At 45.7% G+C, this 21,531-nt stretch overlaps 1 protein-coding gene across 1 annotated transcript; it reads right to left on the reverse strand.

Moving 5' to 3' along the window:
* On the reverse strand, positions 1,647-8,032 carry LOC8079561 (ABC transporter B family member 19). Its single transcript, XM_002448579.2, has 9 exons — positions 7,742-8,032; positions 7,524-7,578; positions 6,751-7,127; positions 5,277-5,536; positions 4,845-5,161; positions 4,528-4,751; positions 3,617-4,442; positions 3,295-3,536; positions 1,647-3,092 (listed from the first exon to the last, which is right to left on the reverse strand). The coding sequence occupies exons 1-9, from the start codon at positions 8,030-8,032 to the stop codon at positions 1,884-1,886; spliced, it is 3,801 nt and encodes a 1,266-aa protein (XP_002448624.1). The 3' UTR covers positions 1,647-1,883.

Genomic DNA, 21,531 nt, shown 5'->3' on the forward strand with positions numbered 1-21,531 from the left:
AGACAATGCCGCCACTGCTCATGCATGAGTACGCCCGGGCGGCAGCGCGCGCGCGCGGCGCGTCCGCTCCGATCCGGCCGCCGCTAGCTGCAGCTCCCTCGCAAGTGCACCGGCCGCGCGCGGACCGGCCGAGCACACTGCACACGGAGCACGCAAGAAATCCATGGGAGCGGGCGGCGCGGCGTCGTGTTGTGTGGCGACACGCGACGCGACAGGGAACCCATGCATGCTTCATGCACAGTGCGCGTGCTAGGCAACGTGCCACCAACCGGGAGGAAACCAGGTGTACCGGCAGGGGGAGCGCGCGTATCGTGACTGCACAGAGGGAACTGGTACCGAGCGTACGGCTACCGAGCTACGACGACCGCCGGGGGAGCTCGACGTGCCAGCGACCAAAGCCAAGTTTGGCTGGCACGCAAAGTGCAGCAGGGTCACCTCGGCCGCCATTAATTCATTGCGGGCCTGGTCAGGTTGTGCTCTGCAATTATGAGAGTGGACGCTCTGATTAGTCGGCAGTTAAGCTTAAGCTACTATTCGCATGAAGCCTAGGGTATTTCAGGTACTGTTACGATTTGATGAGAACGTATAAAGACAGGAAGAAGGAGGTCCACTTGGACCCTACATTAGGCCCACAGGGTATTATGGGCCGGAGAAACATCGCCATTTTTGTACACGATGGGCCGAACTCCCTCAAAGAAAAAACAAAACATGGGCCCCAACTTATGACGGTTATACCTTGCTCTCTCTCAAAAAAAAACACGACTGTTTATACCTACCTACCTTCCTCCCTCTCTAAAAAAGAGAATACGGTTAAACTTTTATGAGTTAGAGCATCTCTAGACTCCAGCATTGGCTCTAAATCAGGATTTAAGATTAAGATTGTAGCGTCTTCCTTATTTTTTCTAGGTCTTGAAATTTTGCTCAGACTTGAGCAATACTCCTAGCTCTCAATTTGAAACCCATGCTTTTTTTATGGCGAGTGATAACGGATAAACTTTTTGTCACTAGAATGTGTCTTCTTTTCCTTTCTCTTGCCTTCCACCATTGTACAAGGAGGGGCACAGCAGGAGGAGTGCCCACAATAGGGAGGCCCTCTACGAAGAGGGGCCCATGGTAATGTGGTAGATGCCACCGAGAGAATGCGTGTGTGATGAAGCTAGTCGAGACAACATATAAGGGTGCGCCACTGAAGAAGCTAGGTGGGGAGGGACGAAGGATCCGGATAGAAATAGGCGATGAACGATGAGAAATAGAAAAAGCTAGGATCGTACAAGAGAGCCTCTAAGAAACACTCTATTGGAGCTATTTTCTGGCCTATCGTCAAAAGTAAGAGTAACTTTAAAGTCTTACTATAATCTATCGTAATAATAGAAATAAAAATTTTGGTGAAAAAGTTCATCCAACAACTTCTTTAATTAGAGCATCCCTCCCCCCAGGAGCTTTTCTTACACTAACTCTTTAAATCATCATTTAAAGAGCTATTTAAATGAATCGCTCTATATGTCCTTTCTGTCCAACAATTACACACTCTAGAGAGACAAAACCGCTCTCCGATCCATTTTTGGCTAGCGAGAAATCCGAAATAAAGAATCTTTTTTTTAGAGATCTAATTAAACCTAATGCTAAAGAATTCGAGGACAGATGAGTAAATGTGGACGAAAAGAGTTGCATTGCATGGTACATTCCATCCCAGGGAGAAGATACAGATCACATTTTCCAAGTTCATTCAGAAGAACACACACGGTTTGCCCTAGTATCTACATCCGCACGACCACCGGCCAACCCAAGAAACCGAAAAAAGAAGCCGCCACACCAGACCTCCAAAATGAAGATGTCATCGTTAAATTAATATATCATCAGAGGATGCATGCACGGCGGCGGCGTCAGACACGGTGGTGCTGCAACTGCAGCAGCCGCGAGTAGGCGCCCTCCGGCCGGGCCAGGAGGTCGTTGTGGCTGCCGTGCTCCACGATCCGCCCGTCCTGCACGACCGCGATGCGGTCCACCCCTCGGATCGTCGACAGCCGGTGCGCCACCAGCACGGTGGTCCGCCCCTTCATCAGCCGCTCCAGCGCCTCCTGCAGCACGCACTCGGACTCCGCGTCCAGCGCGCTCGTTGCCTCGTCCAGCAGCAGGATGGCTGGGTCCTTGAGCACCGCCCTGGCAATGGCGATCCGTTGCTTCTGCCCGCCTGACAGCTGCATGCCCCGCTCGCCGACCGCCGTCTTGTAGCCATCGGGCAGCTGGCTGACGAAGCCGTGCACGTTCGCCGTCTTCGCTGCCTCGATCACCTCCTCCTCAGTCGCACCTTCCTTGCCGTATGCAATGTTTTCTAGGATGCTCGAAGCGAAGAGGACTGGCTCCTGCTGCACGAGGCCGATCTTCAGCCGCAAGGACTTCAAGTTCAGCGTCCGGATGTCCTTGCCATCAATGGCCACTTTCCCCCCACACGGGTCGTAGAACCGCTCAATGAGAGCAATGACAGTGCTCTTCCCTGAACCGCTGGCTCCGACTAGTGCTTGGCTGCGCCCGGCATGGATTTTCAGGTTGAAGTCCTTGAAGATTTGAATGTCTGGGCGTGCTGGATATGAAAAGTCGACGTGCCGCAACTCAATGTCGCCTCGGATGGTGGTGACCCGCTCTGACTCCGGATCATCAGGCTCAATTCTTGTTGCTCTGTTGAGGATGCCAAAGATGGATCGGATGGATTCACCTCCGCGGATGATCTCTGGGGCCAGGCTCACCGTCTCAGCTACGGAGTTGGCAGTCACCACAAGGACAACAAAAACCTTGATGACCTTAGAGAAGGTGGATCCGTGTGACCGCACAAGATGAGAACCATACCAGAGGATGAGCGCTTCTGAGGAGTATAAGCAGAGCTGTGACAGGCCAAACAAAAGACCTGATGTCTGGCTGCGGCGGAGGATTTGCTGCTCTGGTACACGCAGTTCATGGCTGAAGAGTGACAAGATCTTGCTTTGAGCGTTGAAGGCCGCTACGGTGCGGATATTGCTCACTCCTTCACCTGCAACCATACTGCTCTTGGCATGTGCCTTTGCTGTGTCACCAGCAAAGCCCTTCATTGAAAGTTGCTGAAAGCACAAAATGAAAGAAGCCATCAGTACATATATTCTACACAGCCTGTATAAAAGTAAGAGTTATTCTGATTTTGACAAGCAACTAAATTAGCAAGACGTGTTGGCATTCATGTTTCCTTAAAGATGGACTTGAACAGTAGGTTAAGTCTCAAGATGACGAAAGACATCAATCGCTTAAAAGTAGGCCAAGAATTACCTGAGCAAAGTTGGCAAGCACAAGTAGAGGGAAAGTGGCCAGAATAAGTATTGCCACTCTCCATTCAATGATAAATCCAACAACGAAAGAAGTCATAAGGGATGTCATGTTCTGCAGGATGACTGATATTCTCTCAGCTATAGCCGACTTCACATCAGCTGCATCAACAGCTAGACGTGCAGCCACAAGACTTGAATTGTTTTCTTCTTCATCAAACCAACCAACTTCATTCCTAAGTATTGCTGCAGTGAATATTGTAGAGATTCACAACTTATTCAAATGTCACCACAAAAACTGATTTCAGAACGGAGAAAATACATACCAGACAACATCATCCGCCTAACCCTGGTTGTAAGATTTTCTCCCATGATGCTGAAGAAGTAATGCTGCACAAGATAAGCAACGACAGCATATATGCCAGTGCCAATATAGATGAACACATATAGCTTGGTTTTCTTCTCCATTTCATTGGGGTCCCTGTAGTAGAACACATCAAGCATTTCACCCATAACAATGGCAAAAGTTGGGCCAATAAATCCTGAGAGGACGGAACCAATGGCCCCCAACACTGCATAAGGCCATTCAGGTGCATTCAGTTTCAGAAGCTTGAAGAAGTATCCACGTGGTGCTGGGTATTTGCGGTCATTATCAGCATTAGAAATCATTTCAATGCGACCATCTGCTCCAGTACTGTACTGATAACTGAGGTTCCTTAGACTTCCAGACCTGAGGCTGAGAGATTTGGTGGAAAGTGAGCTTGTCAAGTGAATTGACCGTGACCTGCGGGTAGATGCACCTGCAAGATCCCTATTACGCGCCGTTTCCTGAAAACGGACAAGGGAGGCATATGCTCCAGAGGTTCCTTTTGCTAGGAGTTCATCATGTGTGCCCGTCTCAACAACTTGGCCTTGCTGGATCACAGCGATCATGTTCACGTTTCTTATAGTGGACAGACGGTGGGCAACAACTACAGTCGTCCTCCCAACCATCAAACGGTCTAAAGCTTCTTGCACAATGCTTTCTGAGTCTGCATCTAATGCACTGGTAGCCTCATCAAGGAGCAGAATCTTTGGATTCTTCAGCATAGCACGAGCTATTGCTATACGTTGTTTCTGACCACCAGAAAGCTGGATGCCTCGCTCACCTACCTGTGAATGAAAAAAAATTAAGAAATTAATATTCAATTGATTAGACCAGACTTACATGTATGTGGAAAAAAATATATAGACACACCATTGTGTTGTAACCATTTGGAAGAAGAGATATAAAACCATGGGCATTGGATGCAGTCGCTGCAGCCTCAACTTCTGCAATAGTTGCATCTGGCTTTCCATACAGTATATTCTCAAGGATTGTTGTTGCAAAAAGAGCAGGTTCTTGGTTTACCAGACCAATCTGATCTCTGAGCCACCTCAACTGGAGTGTCTTTATGTCAACATTGTCTAGCAAAACCTGGCCTGCAATGCAAATGAATTTAGCCAATAGTTTAAAAGGAGCCATAAATTCGAAGGAAGAAAATCAACAGCCTCTAAGATGAAGTCTTATGTTACCTTCATTAGGATCATAGAACCTTTCTATCAAAGCCACAACAGTGCTCTTTCCAGACCCACTGCCTCCAACAACTGCAACCGTTTTACCAGCAGGGAAGAAAAGAGAGAAATCCCGAAAGATTATAACATCAGGCCTTGATGGATAACTGAAAGTAACTTCCTTGAATTCTATGTTTCCATGGACCTCTGCCAACCACTTTCCATCCTTATGGTCATTCACTATGGAGGGTTTCTGGCGAATGACCTCCAACAGTTTGTAACCAGCAATCTTTCCTTTACTGAAGGCTCCGAGGTTTGAGAAAGCCTGGCCAAGACTCCTGTAGAAACAATTAAGCAGTTATTATTGCACACAAAACATGAGGGAAACAGCTCATGGACCAGGGAAAATAAGTGAAACAGAATTATAATAATACAACATATTTTTTCACTTACATGCCACCGACAATTGCAGAAAAGATCGCGGTAAAAGCCTTTCCACCATCAGTCTGCCCATTCCTGATGAAGACCCCGGCATACCAAAATACAAGTGCCCAAGACATGCAAGCGATCCCATAAGTACATCCAATTCCAAGACCTTTGGCCATCCCAGCTTTGTAACCAAGCTTCAGTGTGTTCTGGATTGCTTCAGAATAGGAATTGAGCGCTTTGCTCTCTCCAACAAAAGAGTACACTGTTCTTACTTGTGCAATTGCCTGTTCCAGAATTATTTCAGTCACCAAATAAGCAGAATTACATAGCACGACAAACAAACTAAACTGTTTAGGCCATCTTTGGTTCCCTTCTAGTCATTGACACAATTCTTTCCCAAAACATGCCTAAGATGTGGCTGACAATTTGCTGACCACACATAAGGCAAGGTTTGCAAAGATGTCTACAAACTATGGAGTTTGGAGGGGTAAGAAAGATTGTGTCGAGTCACAACTGTGGCAATGAAACAATTCAAACAAGCAACCGTAATTCCACATGAATAAATAAAAGTCGTTTTGGTTTAAACAATGTATTTGGGTTCTTCCAAAAAAAAGTATGTGAGTTCCTTATGGAAAGGAACAAAGGCATTCAGCAGCCTTCTATATTATCAACAATAGCTATCAACAAAACATGGTTAAAAATGGTTCACTCAGTTCCCAGAATCATCTCTAATACTACATATATTTCCCAGTGATGATACTTTACCAACAAAAGAATCTAAACATATTATCCCAACAAAGTTACATGATTAAATTTTATTCAGTACTGCACCACAATTGACAGGCTATATAAGAAATATCACAATTGCAACTGTACACAGAATTAATATGCATAATTTTTCTACAATCAACTGAAAATAACTAGGTCAATAGATTCTTCAAAAAACAACCTAATTGCCCTTTTGTTAGGAATAGGCTACCAAACCTAGTCACTTACATTAAATTAGGCATGACCACATGAGTCCTTTTACTACTTTCAGTGCGTGATCAGCCTACTGCAAATAGGCCCTCTTGAAATAAATCCACAAGTAGAAAATGGGGCAACAGCGCCACCATACCAAAAGTTGAGCCAAACAAGTCCTGTGGAAAGCAGAAACCCACAAGGCACTTGCCCCACCGAGTTTGTGGAATGGCTCATAGGATTCCCAAAGCATCAAAAGTTGAAAAAGAACAAATGGCATGTTGGTCAGTCGTCTTACAGCATAAATAACAGGATTCTTGGCTCCTAATCAGAAGACAGCACGAGGAAATACTACCAACCCACCAGCCAAATTCCATCCCAAGTCCAAGCGTCCACTAAGAAATGCATAGATTTATAGAAAACGAATCCTAATCCTAATCCAAGAGAAATATATATAATAATGACACAAATCAGCAGTATACCAGCAGCAGCCAAGTTCCCCACGGGAAACACGGCAGGAGGCAAGAGTCGCTGTTACCTGCTCCGCGACGACGCCAGCATTAGCATAGGACTCCCGGCTTTTGGAAGTGAGCCCAGTGAGCGTGTACGCGTACAGGCCGCCGGCGAAGGCGATGGCCGGGATGACGGCCACACTAAGCAGCGCAAGCCGCCACGCCGAGACGAATCCGACGACGAGCCCGGCCAGGAAGGTGGCGATGTAGTGCATGAAGTTGCCGACCTTCTCGCCGATGGCATCCTGCACGAGCAGCGTGTCGGTGGAGACACCGAAGACGATGTCGCCCGTGCGCGCGTCCGTGTCGAAGAACCCCACATCCTGCCGCAGCACGGCGTCAAGGTACGCCTTCCGGAGCGCGATCACCTGCCGTTCCCCGGTGTACATCCAGCACGCGATCTCTGGAAAACGAATGAATGCAGCTTTTCAGTCGGTGTGCAAGAATCGATAGTGTGGAAGCATGCAACGCCATTGTGTACTGAAGCAGTAGGCCACGCCGGCGGCAGCCGGCAGGCATGGACGCCGGCGAGCTCGCTTGCCGGATTCGTCGACATGAAAACGAGACAAACATGATGTACGGAGTAATTGTTAACTTTTCCCCGTTTGGTGTGATGGTGACGGGACTTGTGTAACTGAGTGGGGTGGTCTTCGAGATGCCCCACCGGCCATGACTAGATCCTATTTCGCGAATAGGCCCCTGTACTCCATTACTATGCTTCACAAGAACCATGGTGTGACGGGGGAATCGTACGGAACTCGACGGGGAGGGGGAAGGCGGATGGATAGGGGGAGGTCACCTGCGTAGGAGGAGACGCAAACCACCAGCCCCAGGTAGACGAAGTAGAGCGCATACTGCAAGAGAAGAGTAGAGGAAATCAATCATGACATGAACGAACACAGGTGCGAGTTGCGACAAGAAGCGGCGAACTTGGCGAAAGAACCCGTATCCGAGATAGGCAACAAAGTACAGAAGGGGGTCGTTTCGAGTGGAGCTAAGAATGAAGAACGGACAGACCTTGGCGACCTCGTCGGTCATGGTGCGGAGGTCGGTCTGGTTCTTGCCGAAGCCGTTGATGAGGTCCCCGAAGAGCAGGAAGAAGAACGGCATGGCAGCGCCGTGCGCCAGCGCGCCCAGACTGCCCGCGGCCATGAGCATCAGGTCCCACTTGTCGGCGAACGAGAAGAGCTCGTGGAACGCCACGGCCTGGTCCCCCCTCTTCTTCCCCTCCCCCGCCGCATCGCCGCCTCCCCCTCCTCCGTTCGCCACCTTGTCCGCCTTCCCATCCGCCGCCGCCGTCTCCGCCATCGCAATGCGCTCCCCCGCCGCCTGACCTGGACCTCCGGTAGCGCGGCTCGCACTCTCAGGCCGCAGCCGCGGCGCCCCGCGGCATTTGGGAAGGTGTCGCCGCTTTTGCTTGCAACGGGAGAGGGGGAAATCCGGAAGCCGGAAGCGCCTGCTTGGGATTAGCCTCGGTAACCGTGACGTGCAGGCGAGGTTTGTGGGGGTGGTGCTGGTGGTGGTGAGCTTGTGTTCCGCGCTGCGGTGGTCAGGTCAGAAGCTAGCGCGGCGTCGGGGCAAGTGATAAAGAGGAGGGCAGTGCAGTGTGGGCGCGGGGTCAGGGACGAGGCCGCACAGCCCACTTCCGCTCACTGGCGGTGAGCTTTACCGCTCGCTCTCCGCTTTTCACCTAGATTGCAATTTGCAAATTTTATTGAGGTTAGGTTTGTAAAAAAATATTTACCACGGATTTAGAGGGTGTTTGGAACTGCTCTGCTCCACGTTTTTCAGCTCCGCTCCATGTTTTTTTTGCCAAACGGTTTCAGCTCCACGCACTCAGTTCGAGAAAAAAGGTGGAGTTGTGAGAGCACCTAAAGAGGTACTCCATGAACTCCAGTTTTTTTGAGCCGCTCCACAGCGGAGTTTATGGAGCAGAGTTCGTGGAGCAGTCCTAAACACCCCATTAGTGAGTTCAAAACTGCGGTGAGGCCTTGTTTTTTAAGACTTCCGGCAAAACTTTATTGATTTAATAAGGTAGCTGCATCATTTACAAGTAATTAGAGAATAGAGCTAGGAGGATCATCTATCCAAACAAAGAAATCTTTTCTACCAAAGCCAATCTTGCTAATTCATGGAAAACTGAATTACATTCTTCTATTACAATGGCTAGTGAAAATAGCAGCAAACTCGCTCACCTTGGCCTTGTGGATGCACTTGACGAGGGGGAGGAGCTAAAGGAATATATATCAAATACACTGTAGTTAAAAAAAATTTATGGAACAACCCATTTAAAATAAACTATTTTCTTTTTTGAAAAAATAATTATTTTGTATAAGCTTGCATGCGTGCTTATGGCCATCAGCTTAGTGAACCTTAAATAATGTAAAGTATATTTGTCTTTTATGTTGCATGCTAACTTCTTTTCGATATGTAAGAATTACCACTAACTACAACACATGTACTACTTTCATTTGTTTTTTATCTGACACTAGAATTTTACTGCAGCCGTGAGTCTTCTCGAAAAGTGGCTCATAGACACTTCAACTTTTCATCATATCCTAATATGATTTTCATTGAATATATACTTGGCCAGTTGTGTACTCCCTCTATCTATAAATAAATGCACATTTTGTTTTTCAAAAAGTCAAACTTTCTTAAATTTAACTATAAATATATCAAATAATACAAATATTTATATCTACAAATAAATATATTATAAAAGTATATTTCATACTCAATTAATGATATATATTATATTTGATAAATATTACTATATTTTTTATTTATATTTGGTTAAACTTTAAAAGTTTGACTTTTTGAGAAACGACACCTACGGTTATTTGCTTATTTGTGGACGGAGGTAAATATATTTGAATCGTCTCAAAGAACCTTCGTGAAAAGAAACGGACGGTCAAAGTTGCTACTCCTAGAAGCAATAAATGATTATCTCCCACAAGGCCTTGTTTAGTTCTCAGAAAATTTTGCAAAAATTTTCAGATTTCCCGTCACATCGAATCTTTAGACGCATGTATGGAGTATTAAATATAGACGAAAATAAAAACTAATTACACAGTTTGGTCGAAATTGACGAGACGAATCTTTTGAGTCTAATTAGTCCATGATTGGATGTAACATCCTTGATGTTACGAACACTAAAAATGGATCATGTCATCATAAGCATTGCAAAGAATATTTGTTAAGCACATCATGATGCATCAACTTAAAATAAGTTTAATTTGGCTGAATGTGTTTAGGAATTAAAGTGTGCTTATTTTGTGTATGGATGCTTGTGTTGGTATTTAAAACCCTAGTGTGAAAAGTTTCCGAGAGCTTAAGGGGGGAAACCCTGATTTTTGAACCCCAGTTTTGCCCCCTTTTTCACAATTTAAAAACCAAGCAAAATTTGAAGTTAAGTTCAAAAGCAAAGTTGTATATCTTGTCAAGATGTACAACTTTGGTGTTTTGAGTTTTTTTAAGTTTCAATACAAAATTTAAAGTAATTTTGAAAATACAGATTTCCAGAAAGTGTCCCCTTTTCCAAATTGAACCTCCAATTCAAAATCTATTTGGAATTTTGAAAAGTGACCAACATTAAAGTTGTAGAGCTCAAAAAGTTGAACAACTTTCATGTTGGGAGTTTTTCAAGTTGTTTGGAAAAATTAAAAGTAATTTTGGAAATTCTAATCTGCCCCAATTCAAAAATTGGAATTTCCCCAATTTGGGATTTGAAATTCAAACTGTTTTGTCAAATTCGTCATTTTCCACCCAGAATTGGCTTTGGTCACCAAAAGAAGATTTGTAGTTTGTAAAATTCTGAATAACTTTTGTTTTGGTGGAATTTTGTCTTCAGTTCAAAATTTGGGCGAATTTCGCAAAACCACAAAATTGGTTGGATAGGGCTCGCTACAGTGATCCGGATCACGGGCTCCTCTGTCCCGCCGGCCGCAGAGCGGGCAGAGCCGCGCGCGCGCCCCACCGCCACGCACCTGCTTGCTGGCCACGTCACCGCGCGACGTGGACGCCCGCGACCCCTTCGACTCGTCCTCTTGAGCGCCCCCGCGACCGACATCGAGTTTCTTCGTTTCTGCGACCGAAAACGCCACGCCGATGGAATTCATCTCGCTCCTCCCACCTCAGCCCCGTTGCTCTTTTCCTCTGCTCCGCAGCATCCTTTAGCGTCGTATAAGCCAGCTAATACTCGCTTCCCTCGTCGGACTCGGCCATGAGCCGGTTTCCCGTCACAGAGCTCCGTCATGGCCGCCATGGGAGCCTGCGCACGTGGCTAGGAGGCCATAAACCTTCTCCGGCCAAGCCACACACACCAGCGCGAGCGCGCGAGCCTCAGGATGCTCCCCAACGCTTTCTCTCACTGCCATCAAGCGTCCACCGGCCGGAAATGAGGTTTTCTCCGACATCCTCTGCTCTGGATTCGCGACCAGGGACTTCGCGCGACAATTTGATGTTCTCCAGGGGTCTAATTGCATAGACTGTGACTCAGGTGAATAGTGCTATAAGGACTTGTTTGTAGATGCTTTGTTGAATCTTTGAAAATTCATATCTGGAGTTTGGTAACTCCAATTTTGGTGAACCAAATTTTGTTGTGCTCCATGAGATGTCTAGTTTTTATTAAAAATATTAAACTGGCCATGTTTTGTAATAAAATAATTAGTTATGATTTATGTCTTTTAATTATGTTTAAAAGGGAGAAATTCATATCTCATTCTGTGTAGCTCCTATGGGCCTGAAATTTTTATGGTGTTCTCATGATGTTATTTGAATGTTGCAGTAAAAATTTCATGTTCAGTAGATGATATATGTTTAAGTTATTAATTTATCTTGTTTAATGCTTATTAAATAGTTTACAATTAAAGTAAAAATAAATAAATATAAAATATGGTTCCTCTGGTTTTATATGAAATTGTTATATCATATAGATACATAATTTAGCTATGTGTTTGTAGAAAATGTCGAGTTTTTTATTTATCTTGCTGTTACATGCGTTCTTGTGATGGAAATTTATTTTTTTTATGGAAATTGCTATACTTATCCAAATGGCATGAAACTTATACAGTAGACTTTGGAGAGCATATATGAGCTGCTGTAGTTTTCTCAGAATTTACTGTATACTTTTGATACATGGTTATTACTTTGTCTATTTACCTAAATAAATTAATAAAGACATGAAAGGAATTTATTTAGGGATGACCATGATGTTTTCTAGTATCTCTTTGATGTATTTCAACTATTGGTGAACTGGGTTTTGCCCAGGTCCAAGTTTGAAATATAAATGAAATGTTATTTGTCTATAATTAAATTATTAGTGATTTCTGGATCAGTTTCTGTAGTTGTGCAATTTCGACCTACTAAACTTGTGAATCATGATTTGATGATGAAAGATAAATTGTAGTAATTTTCATAAGCTTTCCAAAATGTTATGGATCATGACGTTTGGTGATCTAGAACTCTGGTTATAGAGGTATAAAGCTTAATGTCTGATTCTGTCCAAAGTCTGGACAGAATTGTTTATTCATGCTGTTTGGCTATTTTATCTTTTAAATCAGTTCTCGAAGATAATAACAAAGTTGTAGAAAATTATCTAAGCTTTCCAGAAAGTCTAATATCATCTTTATTGGATGTTTGGATCTCTAATTATGGTTGAATGAAGTTGTGTATATGCTGCTGTCCTGGTTATGTGTGCAAATAGAGTTGTTTGTTTTTAGCTAGCCTTTACTTAAATAATGAGTTGCTTAATTTCCAAATTAGAATTTGAGTGCTTTTGAGATTGTGTGATGACCTAAGGTCATTAACATTAATGACCTTTGGCACTTAATTATTGTTTGATGTTAATACTTAATTACTGCCATTAATATTTAATTAAGAATTGATTAAGATAAATAGAAAACCTAATCATTTTAGGTTTTGATTGGTCTTTGGGATTGATTGACAACTAGTGGTTACTTGGCATGAGATCTACACAACCTTGCTTAATGAAGATGATAAAATTTGTTTAGTAGTAATCTATGTTTTGATAACTAAGTTAGTTTGTTTCTATACCGTGAAGGTAAGTTGTACTCGAGGCAGTTATGTTTGTTGTTATCATCCAAGAACTTAACCTGTCTTTATCATGTCATGAACATCTCATTGATCATGCATATGCACCTCTACGTGCAGACTACGCTCCGGAGGAATCTAATCCTCAGTGGGTTGCTTCCGAGTTTGTGGATCCATCTGGTTTTGCTGAGTTGTCGGACTTCCCTTCCGGTCAAGGCAAGCCCCGGACATTAAACCCTATCCTTGTATTTTCATAAAGTTATTTATATCACTTGAGTTAATATGATGCATTAGGTGAATAGGAGTTGAGTGAATCCTATTTGCTGCATTATCTACCTTGATGATTTCCATATTAACCTTGATACTTGTTTTATGAAAATACTTAGTATGCTTAGCCCTGCTTATTAGATAGGTTTTCAAATGAGAAAGTTTGAAGGGTTGTTGTGGAATATTTTTATGGTCAATAATGTTTCAACTTGAGACCGATCGGTGGACTTGCTTTAAGAATGGAGTCTTAAAGTAGTGTCTCCAACTGTGTCGATTAAGGACCGTACCGTTGTTGGCCTGTTGTGATTGAGACCTTTGAGTATAGCCCACATGCGGTGGTAAGCCTTACCTATAGCTATTCCGATACTTGAGAACGGCTAACCGCGTACTGGGAGTGGAGAGATGGCGAGAGTAGCGTGTACCCACCTTACGGATCTGAGATGATCGGGAAACATCTAGATTGGCTGTAGGATGGTGGTGTACTGTACTCTCGGGTGACGCTGGACCCGTTCTTGTATGGGAGGATCTATAGAAACAGGTTGACATATGCAAGATTAAGTTCTACATATGTCGTGTGGTACTGAATCCCCAGCTGGGTTTAATCGATTCGAATCGCCGTGTTTCCTCGGATATGGAGCCTCAATTCTCACCCCATCATCGTAGTAATAAATGGATCTTTGGTAAGAGAAAGTGGTGGTATGCTTATGAAAGTTTGATAATAATTTTGGTTAGTCATAAATGATGATCTTGAGTTAAAACTTGAAAGTAGGTTTTACTCTTAGTAAGCTTTTATGCAAAAGAAATGCTTTATCTTGATAAAGATTTACCTTGAATCCCTATAGCCTGCATACATGAGTCTTCACCTCTTTTCTAGTCGGTTAAGTCTTGTTGAGTACTTTTGTACTCAGGGTTTTATAACCCCTGTTGCAGGTGCTGACTTAGACTGCTTTTGGAGGTCATGTCGGTGGGCGCGACATGATTTATCCACCTCTTCTACCTTAGAAGCTTCACCTAAGATGCTTTCGCTACTATACACACCTTTTGGAAATTTAGTTGTTTATATTCCATCATATGTTGTAAGTTGAGTTATAAATCTTCCGCACTCTGATGTAAGTTATTTTTGTAACAAATGTTGTAATGTTGTGGTAACTCCATGTTGATCCTGTATGAGTTAAAACGTGGATGATTCGGGTTTCCCGAGGACACCCGACAGACTTCTTGAGTCATTTGGAACTCGTGCAAACCGATCAGAAGTCTTTGAGACAATGATAGGTGCATGTGGGCCACTTAATTCAGGAGGTTCTGCCACATTGGACAATATTTGTCAAATACAAACGAAAGTGCTACAGTGTCGATTTTGCAAAATTTTTTAGAACTAAACAAGGCCTATGTAGAAATTGGCAGTACTCCTACTTGATTGGTGAAGGAAAAACGGCTAAGGAGGGGCACTCACAATGCAAGACTCTATCACAGAGTCCAAAACATTTAATTACATATTATTTATAGTATTTTACTGATGTGGCAGCATATTTATTGAAGAAAAAGGTAGACAAAATAAGACTCTGCATTGTGAGTGCTGACAGGAGCAATCGAGCGACCTCGTTAATCGGCCCAGGCAGTTGTGATCGACCCAGGAGTTGACCAGGAGCCTCCGCTGTCCGCTGCGCAGTCGCGAGTGAGCGGCGCCTTGGGGTCACTGGCGGTGACGCCACCGCCGGGGCGCAGCCGCAGCCCGCAGGCAGCGCATGGGGAGCAGTGTAGTAAAATAAAGAGGAGAGAGAGAGAGAGAGAGGAGGGGACGACTCGGGGCGAGCCGGTGGACCAGGGGAGAGCACAGGCAGGCAGGAGTCGTGATTCCTGAGACTGCTACTAGCAGCACAGCACAGCACAGCACAGCACAGGTCGCTGCCTGTGCTGTGATTCCTCATGGTTCAGGTTCACGGCGCTCGCCCATGTGCCCTGGCCGGTTGGCCCCCTGTGGCCTCCGCTCCTGGCCGTCCGGTCCCGTTTGGCCTATGGCAAAGCTGATGTGGGCAGCTCGGCCGACGCTCTGCGCTGCGCGGCAGCAACGGCAGGCGTGTTTTAACTCGCCTCGGCCTCGGCGAACGGCCGGCATGGCAGGCGGGCGGCGGAAAAGGCAGCTGTGGCGCGGACCCGGACGGACGGGCCAGCCAGCGCCAGGGGCCGTGTGCCCGTGTGTGTTGCCCTTGCGGGATTTCCCAACGGGAGGTCCATTGCCGTACCCTGATCGCCACATGTGCCGGAACGTCAGATAGGCTAGCACACCGTATACTCCGTAGGTACTAGAGGCCGTAGAGAGAGAGAGAGAGCCGTTAGGTTACTGCGGGAGATCAATCTGGCTCGTCCGATCTAATCACACGCTCAGCCGATGGTACACTGTACACAGGCGTTGTTTAAATACATCCAAAAACTCAAAACTTTACAAGATTTCTCATCACATCGATTCTTGCTGCACATGCATGGAACATTAAATATAAATAAAAAATATAACTAAATCACGAGACGAATCTTTTAAGCCTAATTACTATACAATTAAACAATATTTGTCAAACAAAAATAAAAATACTACAATATCAAAATCAAAAAAATTTTTAATCTAAACGAGGCCACACTCGGCCGACGTAGTACACCCTACCGTTCTGCACCCTCGTTAAGACACGGGCCAGTTCGTCGCGGCTCCGTCTTATTTGTTTTTGGCTCATAAATTTTGACAGAAAATAATATTTATTAGTTTGTTAAAGAAAAATATTATTAAATAAGTTGCTGATTCGACTAATAAAGTCAAACGAATAAAACAACGTAGAAACGAGTCCGAAGCGCACAATCGCCTTTGTTGTTTGGGATCGCGGAACCGTGCGTGACGCCGGCCACTCAAATCAGACGTGGCTACGGACCGACGCGACAAAGTAGTGACAAACCAAACCATGGCACGATGCGAGCTTGTGACCGCCGAGCCAGCACCGCGGTACTGGCAACTGACGCCACGCCACGCGATGATGGAGCTTCATCACAAGAGCCAAAGCGGCCAACGTACACAGGGTTTGTCTAGATGCACCCAACTACTTCAACTACTTTATTTCAAAAAAAAAAATCAGATTAAATAGATTAAAATAGCTAAATTTGGTTAAACGTTAGTTGGTTTTAGCTAAATCGTTACAGCTAAATTTAGCCGGCTAAAGTTAGGCCTTGTTTAGATTCGAATTTTTTTTTGAATTATGATACTGTAGCACTTTCATTTTTATTTGAGAAACATTATTTAATTATAAAGCAACTAGGTTTAAAAGATTCGTCTCGCGATTTATAGAAAAAATATAAAATTAGTTTTTGTTTTTATCTATATTTAGTGCTCTACGTATGTGTCGTAAGATTCGATGTTACAGAGAATCTTAAAAAAATTTTAGTTTTTGAGATGAACTAAACAAAGTCTTAGTTTTGTCGATGAATATACCGATCACATACACATACACAGGTGTTACTCATGTAAAAGCAAACGGAGGTGTCAGTACCACAAAGCGAGAGCTCGATCGGCAGCGACGACTAGAGCTGATGAATGATGATGGCGGCTCAGAGAAAGTATGCCGTGCCCTCCACAGGTCCGCACGCGAGCTAAAAATAATGGTGGCGCCACGTGGGCGCAAGTGTTCTTTACACTAGGCTAATCACAAGTTCCCAATCAGAGTGTGAATCCAAACTTTGACAGGCACTGAAATGTGACGCCGTAGCGCATGAATGATCAGGGCACCTTCAAAAATACTGTAGACTACTACTCGTACAAGAAGTTTTTTTTTTAAAAAAAAGACGAATACAGTACACGTACTACCACTGGCTTTTGCATTGGCAGGATAAACCGAATTGTGCGTGCGTCCGGCGACAAACTGAACGGCCGCTTTCCTCACCGTGTGGGATCTTTGAACCGCGCGGAAGCAAAATTTGACACAACACTGGTAAGCTGGGGCTGCTGTGCTATGCTCTAGTGATGGAGACCCTTTTTGACTGTCCGTGCCATGCGTCGGTATCTTTCAGCGGATGGATCGGTCGACGTACTCGGCTCCGGGATTTGGTTTGACGATCACGACGTTGATGGGATACGCTAGCATTTCCGCACTGGCGCGTGATTATTCCCTCGTGCTGACAGCGCTTCTGATCTAGCCTGTCCAAATCACCAACTGGATGATCGTCTGTTTATTCCTGCAGTTTACTACGGCCTGAATATTTTGACCATGCTATCACTCAATTCAACGGTTATGGCCTTGTTTAGTTCACCTCAAAAATCTAAAATTTTTCAAGATTTTCCGTCACATCAAACCTTACGACACATGTATAAAATATTAAATATATATATAAATAAAAATTAATTACACAGATTACCTATAAATCGCGAGACGAATTTTTTAAGCCTAGTTACTTCATGATTGGATAATATTTGTCGAATAAAAATAAAAATACTACAGTCCAAAAACTTTTTAGATCTAAACAAGGCCTACGATGCATTCAATCCAAGTCAATACTTTTTTTTTTTGAGAGAACTGGAGGGGCAAAGCCCCTACAAGAAAAAATAATTTATTCAAATAGAAAACGAGGGTTACAATCTGAAAGCAAGCAAGCAAAAAAGGCTAGGGTACAGCGAAGGAGAGAAAAAAATAGAGAATCTCATCAAAGATGTAGTTCTAAACTCTGAACCCAAGATTCAAAACTGTACTGGAGGCTCCGTTTAACCCTGAGCTGCACCAACTTGAGTTCACTAAGAAGAGAGCTCTTGCAACTTTGAATAGATGGTTGAATCCCCTCAAAAAATCAGTTTATTTCGAGATGTCCAAATCGTCGAGCAGAGGAGAATGATTGCCACCATGAAGAATCTTGAAGAAAGTTGGTTTCTGAAAACTGTGATAATGCCAGGCAGATTTGCAGAATTCGGAATGTGGATTCAAGTCAATACTTCCCTCTGTTTTTTTTGTTTATCTGTCGGGAATGATTAACTGCAGTGAATACTTCGACCTTACTAGTTATTACGGACTAATATACTCCATATGCTTACTCTAGACATAAATCATATGATACGGATATTAAAAGTACTATCTAAAAAATTTATAGAAGCTGACACAGTAACCAAAAGTTGGAGTAAACAAGACGAGGGCAAAGTCGTTAAACAATACAGTAAGCGCCCTTGCTGTGTCCAGCAGCATGTTGGTTCTGGCAGAGTGGCCAGATTGCAGAAATGATTGGAGTTGCCGGCACAGTATCAGATAATCGTTTGTATGGTTTACAAAAAAATTGCAACTCACATCGATAGTGTACACTGTACTGTATGATAATAATACTCGTAAACCGAAACTGCTTCCACAGTGGTCTCTTGTTATGTGCTTTCAGTGCCTCGCATGTTTGCGAGCTGTTCATGGGCACGCTTTACTTTACAGGGAGGAACAGATACGCTGATAAAGCCGGCTTGTTTTCCTGGCTCCTTCCTTTCTTTCTCTCTTTCAAGGTCACCGAAGGGTGTCGATGACGATGACGATGAGGAGAGGAGTTTTTTTAAAAAAAGGATGTGGTGCTAGCTCCCGTGTGCGTCCTGGACGACACACGACACCCTGTCTGTCTGCTGCCACCAAAAGCAGCCAGACGATGCGATAGTTGTCGTGCCCGTGCAGCCGTGCTAGTGCCGCACCAATTCCTTTTCGAAACGACTCGGCGGCCGGACATCTGACGTCTCTCTGCCCCGTGCGATTCCAACGTTTTTTCTGTATCAGCTTCAGCTACTCCTTCCTACTCCTCGTCGTCTGGCTGGCTTGGGGATACTCCTACTTCTCGGAACCCACCCGATGGATCGTCGCCGTGTGCATCTGCTTGGAAGCTAGCAGCAGCAAAGCATACGACCATACTCCTATAGTGTACAACAGGAGAGTAGAAAAAGCAGGTGCACTTTGGAGTATGAAATGCATGTGTACGTTGGGCATGCACATGACAGGCGCTGATTTGGTTGCATTGGGTAATCCTGCACAATGCAAGTGGCAGAATGTTTTAGGCCATTTCATTTCATTTTGGTAATCCATCCAGCCTTACCACCGCGTGCTTGCTCTCTTCACACCGAGAGACTCACTCGACGCAGAATCGAGAAGGATGGATGGCCAGCCTTGCTTTTGTACTACTAGCATAGAGTACATAGCTTTAAGGCAACCCCGTGCATGATTAGGGTTCGTGGGAGGCATGATCCTCCCGTGGGAGTAGAGTACGCGCCGTATGTTTCATAGCTGGTCCCCTGCGACGATGTGGAGGACGATTAAGCTGGAATGAATGGATTAGAGTACCTGGCTTCCATGCAACATCCCAACCACTGCTACTTGCATCGCATATGCCTGGCGGGCAGAAAAGGTCAGGGAAAAGCCAACAAAGCTCCGAGCTGTGTGTGAGCAGTGCCTATATTGCTAATTAATCGCCTGATCCTAGCATCGCCGGCGTTAAACTAATCGTAGCCCCTAAGATAGACAGCATCATTGCGCTATCTGACCGTCTCCGTCATCAGCCATTTGCAAATGCATGCATGCAGCTGGATTGCTGGTTAAGAAAGGGCCGAAGAGAAGAGTCTGGAGCAAGAGCCCCAGATCAAGGATAAAAGTCCGGCGATTTAACAGCTTTTTGCACGGTAACCAAAGCGTGTCACGAAGAAGTCCCTGGCAGTGGACAGTGGTCGTAGTACGTAGTCCTCCTACAGGGCAGCTGGTTGGTTGCCTGCCAATCGCTGTAGGGCGAGACTGTTCCAGATGCGTTGCGTGCGTGACGTGCGTCCAATCCGCTGGGCCTGGGGCGAGCGACAGTGCCGGATGCTCGCAGATCGCCTGTTGTGTTCTGTTCCACTGTTCCTGTTCCGTGCTCGCGAGAGCCTGCCTGCCTGCCTGCCGTGCCGGTGCACCACCGTGCTCGCTGTCGTTCGTGCTGTGCGATGCGAGCACGGCGCAGCGCGGGACGACGTCTGGACGATGACGATGGGACGACGAGACAGCAGGGAATTGATGGATTGGCGCGCGCGCGCCGCTTGTCCACGCTCGATCGCCGTCCTCGGATCCACCCACGATCGCCGCGCCAGCCGCGCAGGAACCACCGAGGAGCGCCGCGCGCGCGAGGAGCAGCTTTGTGCCTTTTTGAGGGGTTCGCGGTCACGGACTCGCAGGCTCGCGAGTGGCTGGGCTGCCCGGCGATCGTGTCATGTCGGCGAGACAGACACGATGAGAACTGAAAAGCAGCGGCAGTAGCTACTGCTGGGTGATCCTGTGACGGTGTGACCCATGTACTACGACGTTACCTGTTGCAGTGAGTGCTGGACTGGATAGGAATAGGAGTACTCCGTACTACGTACGTTATATTCTGTTGGAATTGTTTGCACGTGTGCAGTGCAGCGCAGTTGCCTGCAACTCTGCGCCACTGCGTTGCTTGAGCATCGCGTCTCAAAACTCTGATCAGCACAACGGAACGGGACACCACACCAAAGTATGATTGCTCGGAGAAGAAAAGGCAAACGGGCAAAGCGTTTGAACGTGAGTTTTGGTCTTGAATCCTGATAGCAATGCTAATGAGCCGGGGTTCTCCCTGTTTTTTTTTTCAAAAAAAAAAGAATAAGAAAAGGCATACTCGTACATAATTAGTGATACTACTATATAGTAGCAATTGAGTCTACTGCTGATCTGATAGTGATCGAGACATCGAGTATCGGCGTGACCCATGATGGATGATGCATCATCAGTTCATCGCAAGATTCGCAAAGGCGTCGTAGGAACGAAATTGAAGAGACGCGTCATGCAGCGGGCATGAATGCAGGAGAGAGTGGCAACAGTGATGCCGAGCAGCCGTGGCGTTTGTACACCGTGTCCTCGGGTCATGTCGGCCTGTTGTAATACTCCAGCTACTGTACGCCAAAACGTGCCGTACGTGTAACAGTGGCGCCAAGTGCAGTGATAAACATGTCCTTGTCTGTCGTCTCTGTACAAGACTGTACAGGTTGACTGACTGCTTCGGATCCAAACATTTTCATGATTTCACAAAACACACCACCGCACACCAGACCAGCAGCAGCGTCGAGATGCACGGCCCAGTACTACAACTACTCCAGTCCACAGTCCATCTCCAAGTGGGACCTATAACACCCAAGCCCTCATTCTCGCAGGCCGGCCCACCAGCATAAATGCAGGCCCATCACACGGCCCCCTCAACGCGACCAGACTACCCGCATCATCATAAATGACCAAATGCACGTGGGATCCACCGGTTCAGAGGCTGACCCACCTGCCAGCGGGAGCCGGGAGAGCGGCGTGTCGATCCGTGCTGGGGGGCGGGGCACTGGACGAAGGGGCCAGTAAAAAGAGGCCGGGCCCACGTCGCCATTTCGAATTTTGAGGGTCCCGTCACCGCCGCACCACGCTACCCCGCCCGCGGCCCCATTCCGCAACGTTCGTCGGCGTCGCTCGCTCCAGACCGATTCA

The sequence above is a fragment of the Sorghum bicolor genome, chromosome 6 (assembly GCF_000003195.3).
Source record: "Sorghum bicolor cultivar BTx623 chromosome 6, Sorghum_bicolor_NCBIv3, whole genome shotgun sequence".
NCBI lineage: Eukaryota > Viridiplantae > Streptophyta > Magnoliopsida > Poales > Poaceae > Sorghum > Sorghum bicolor.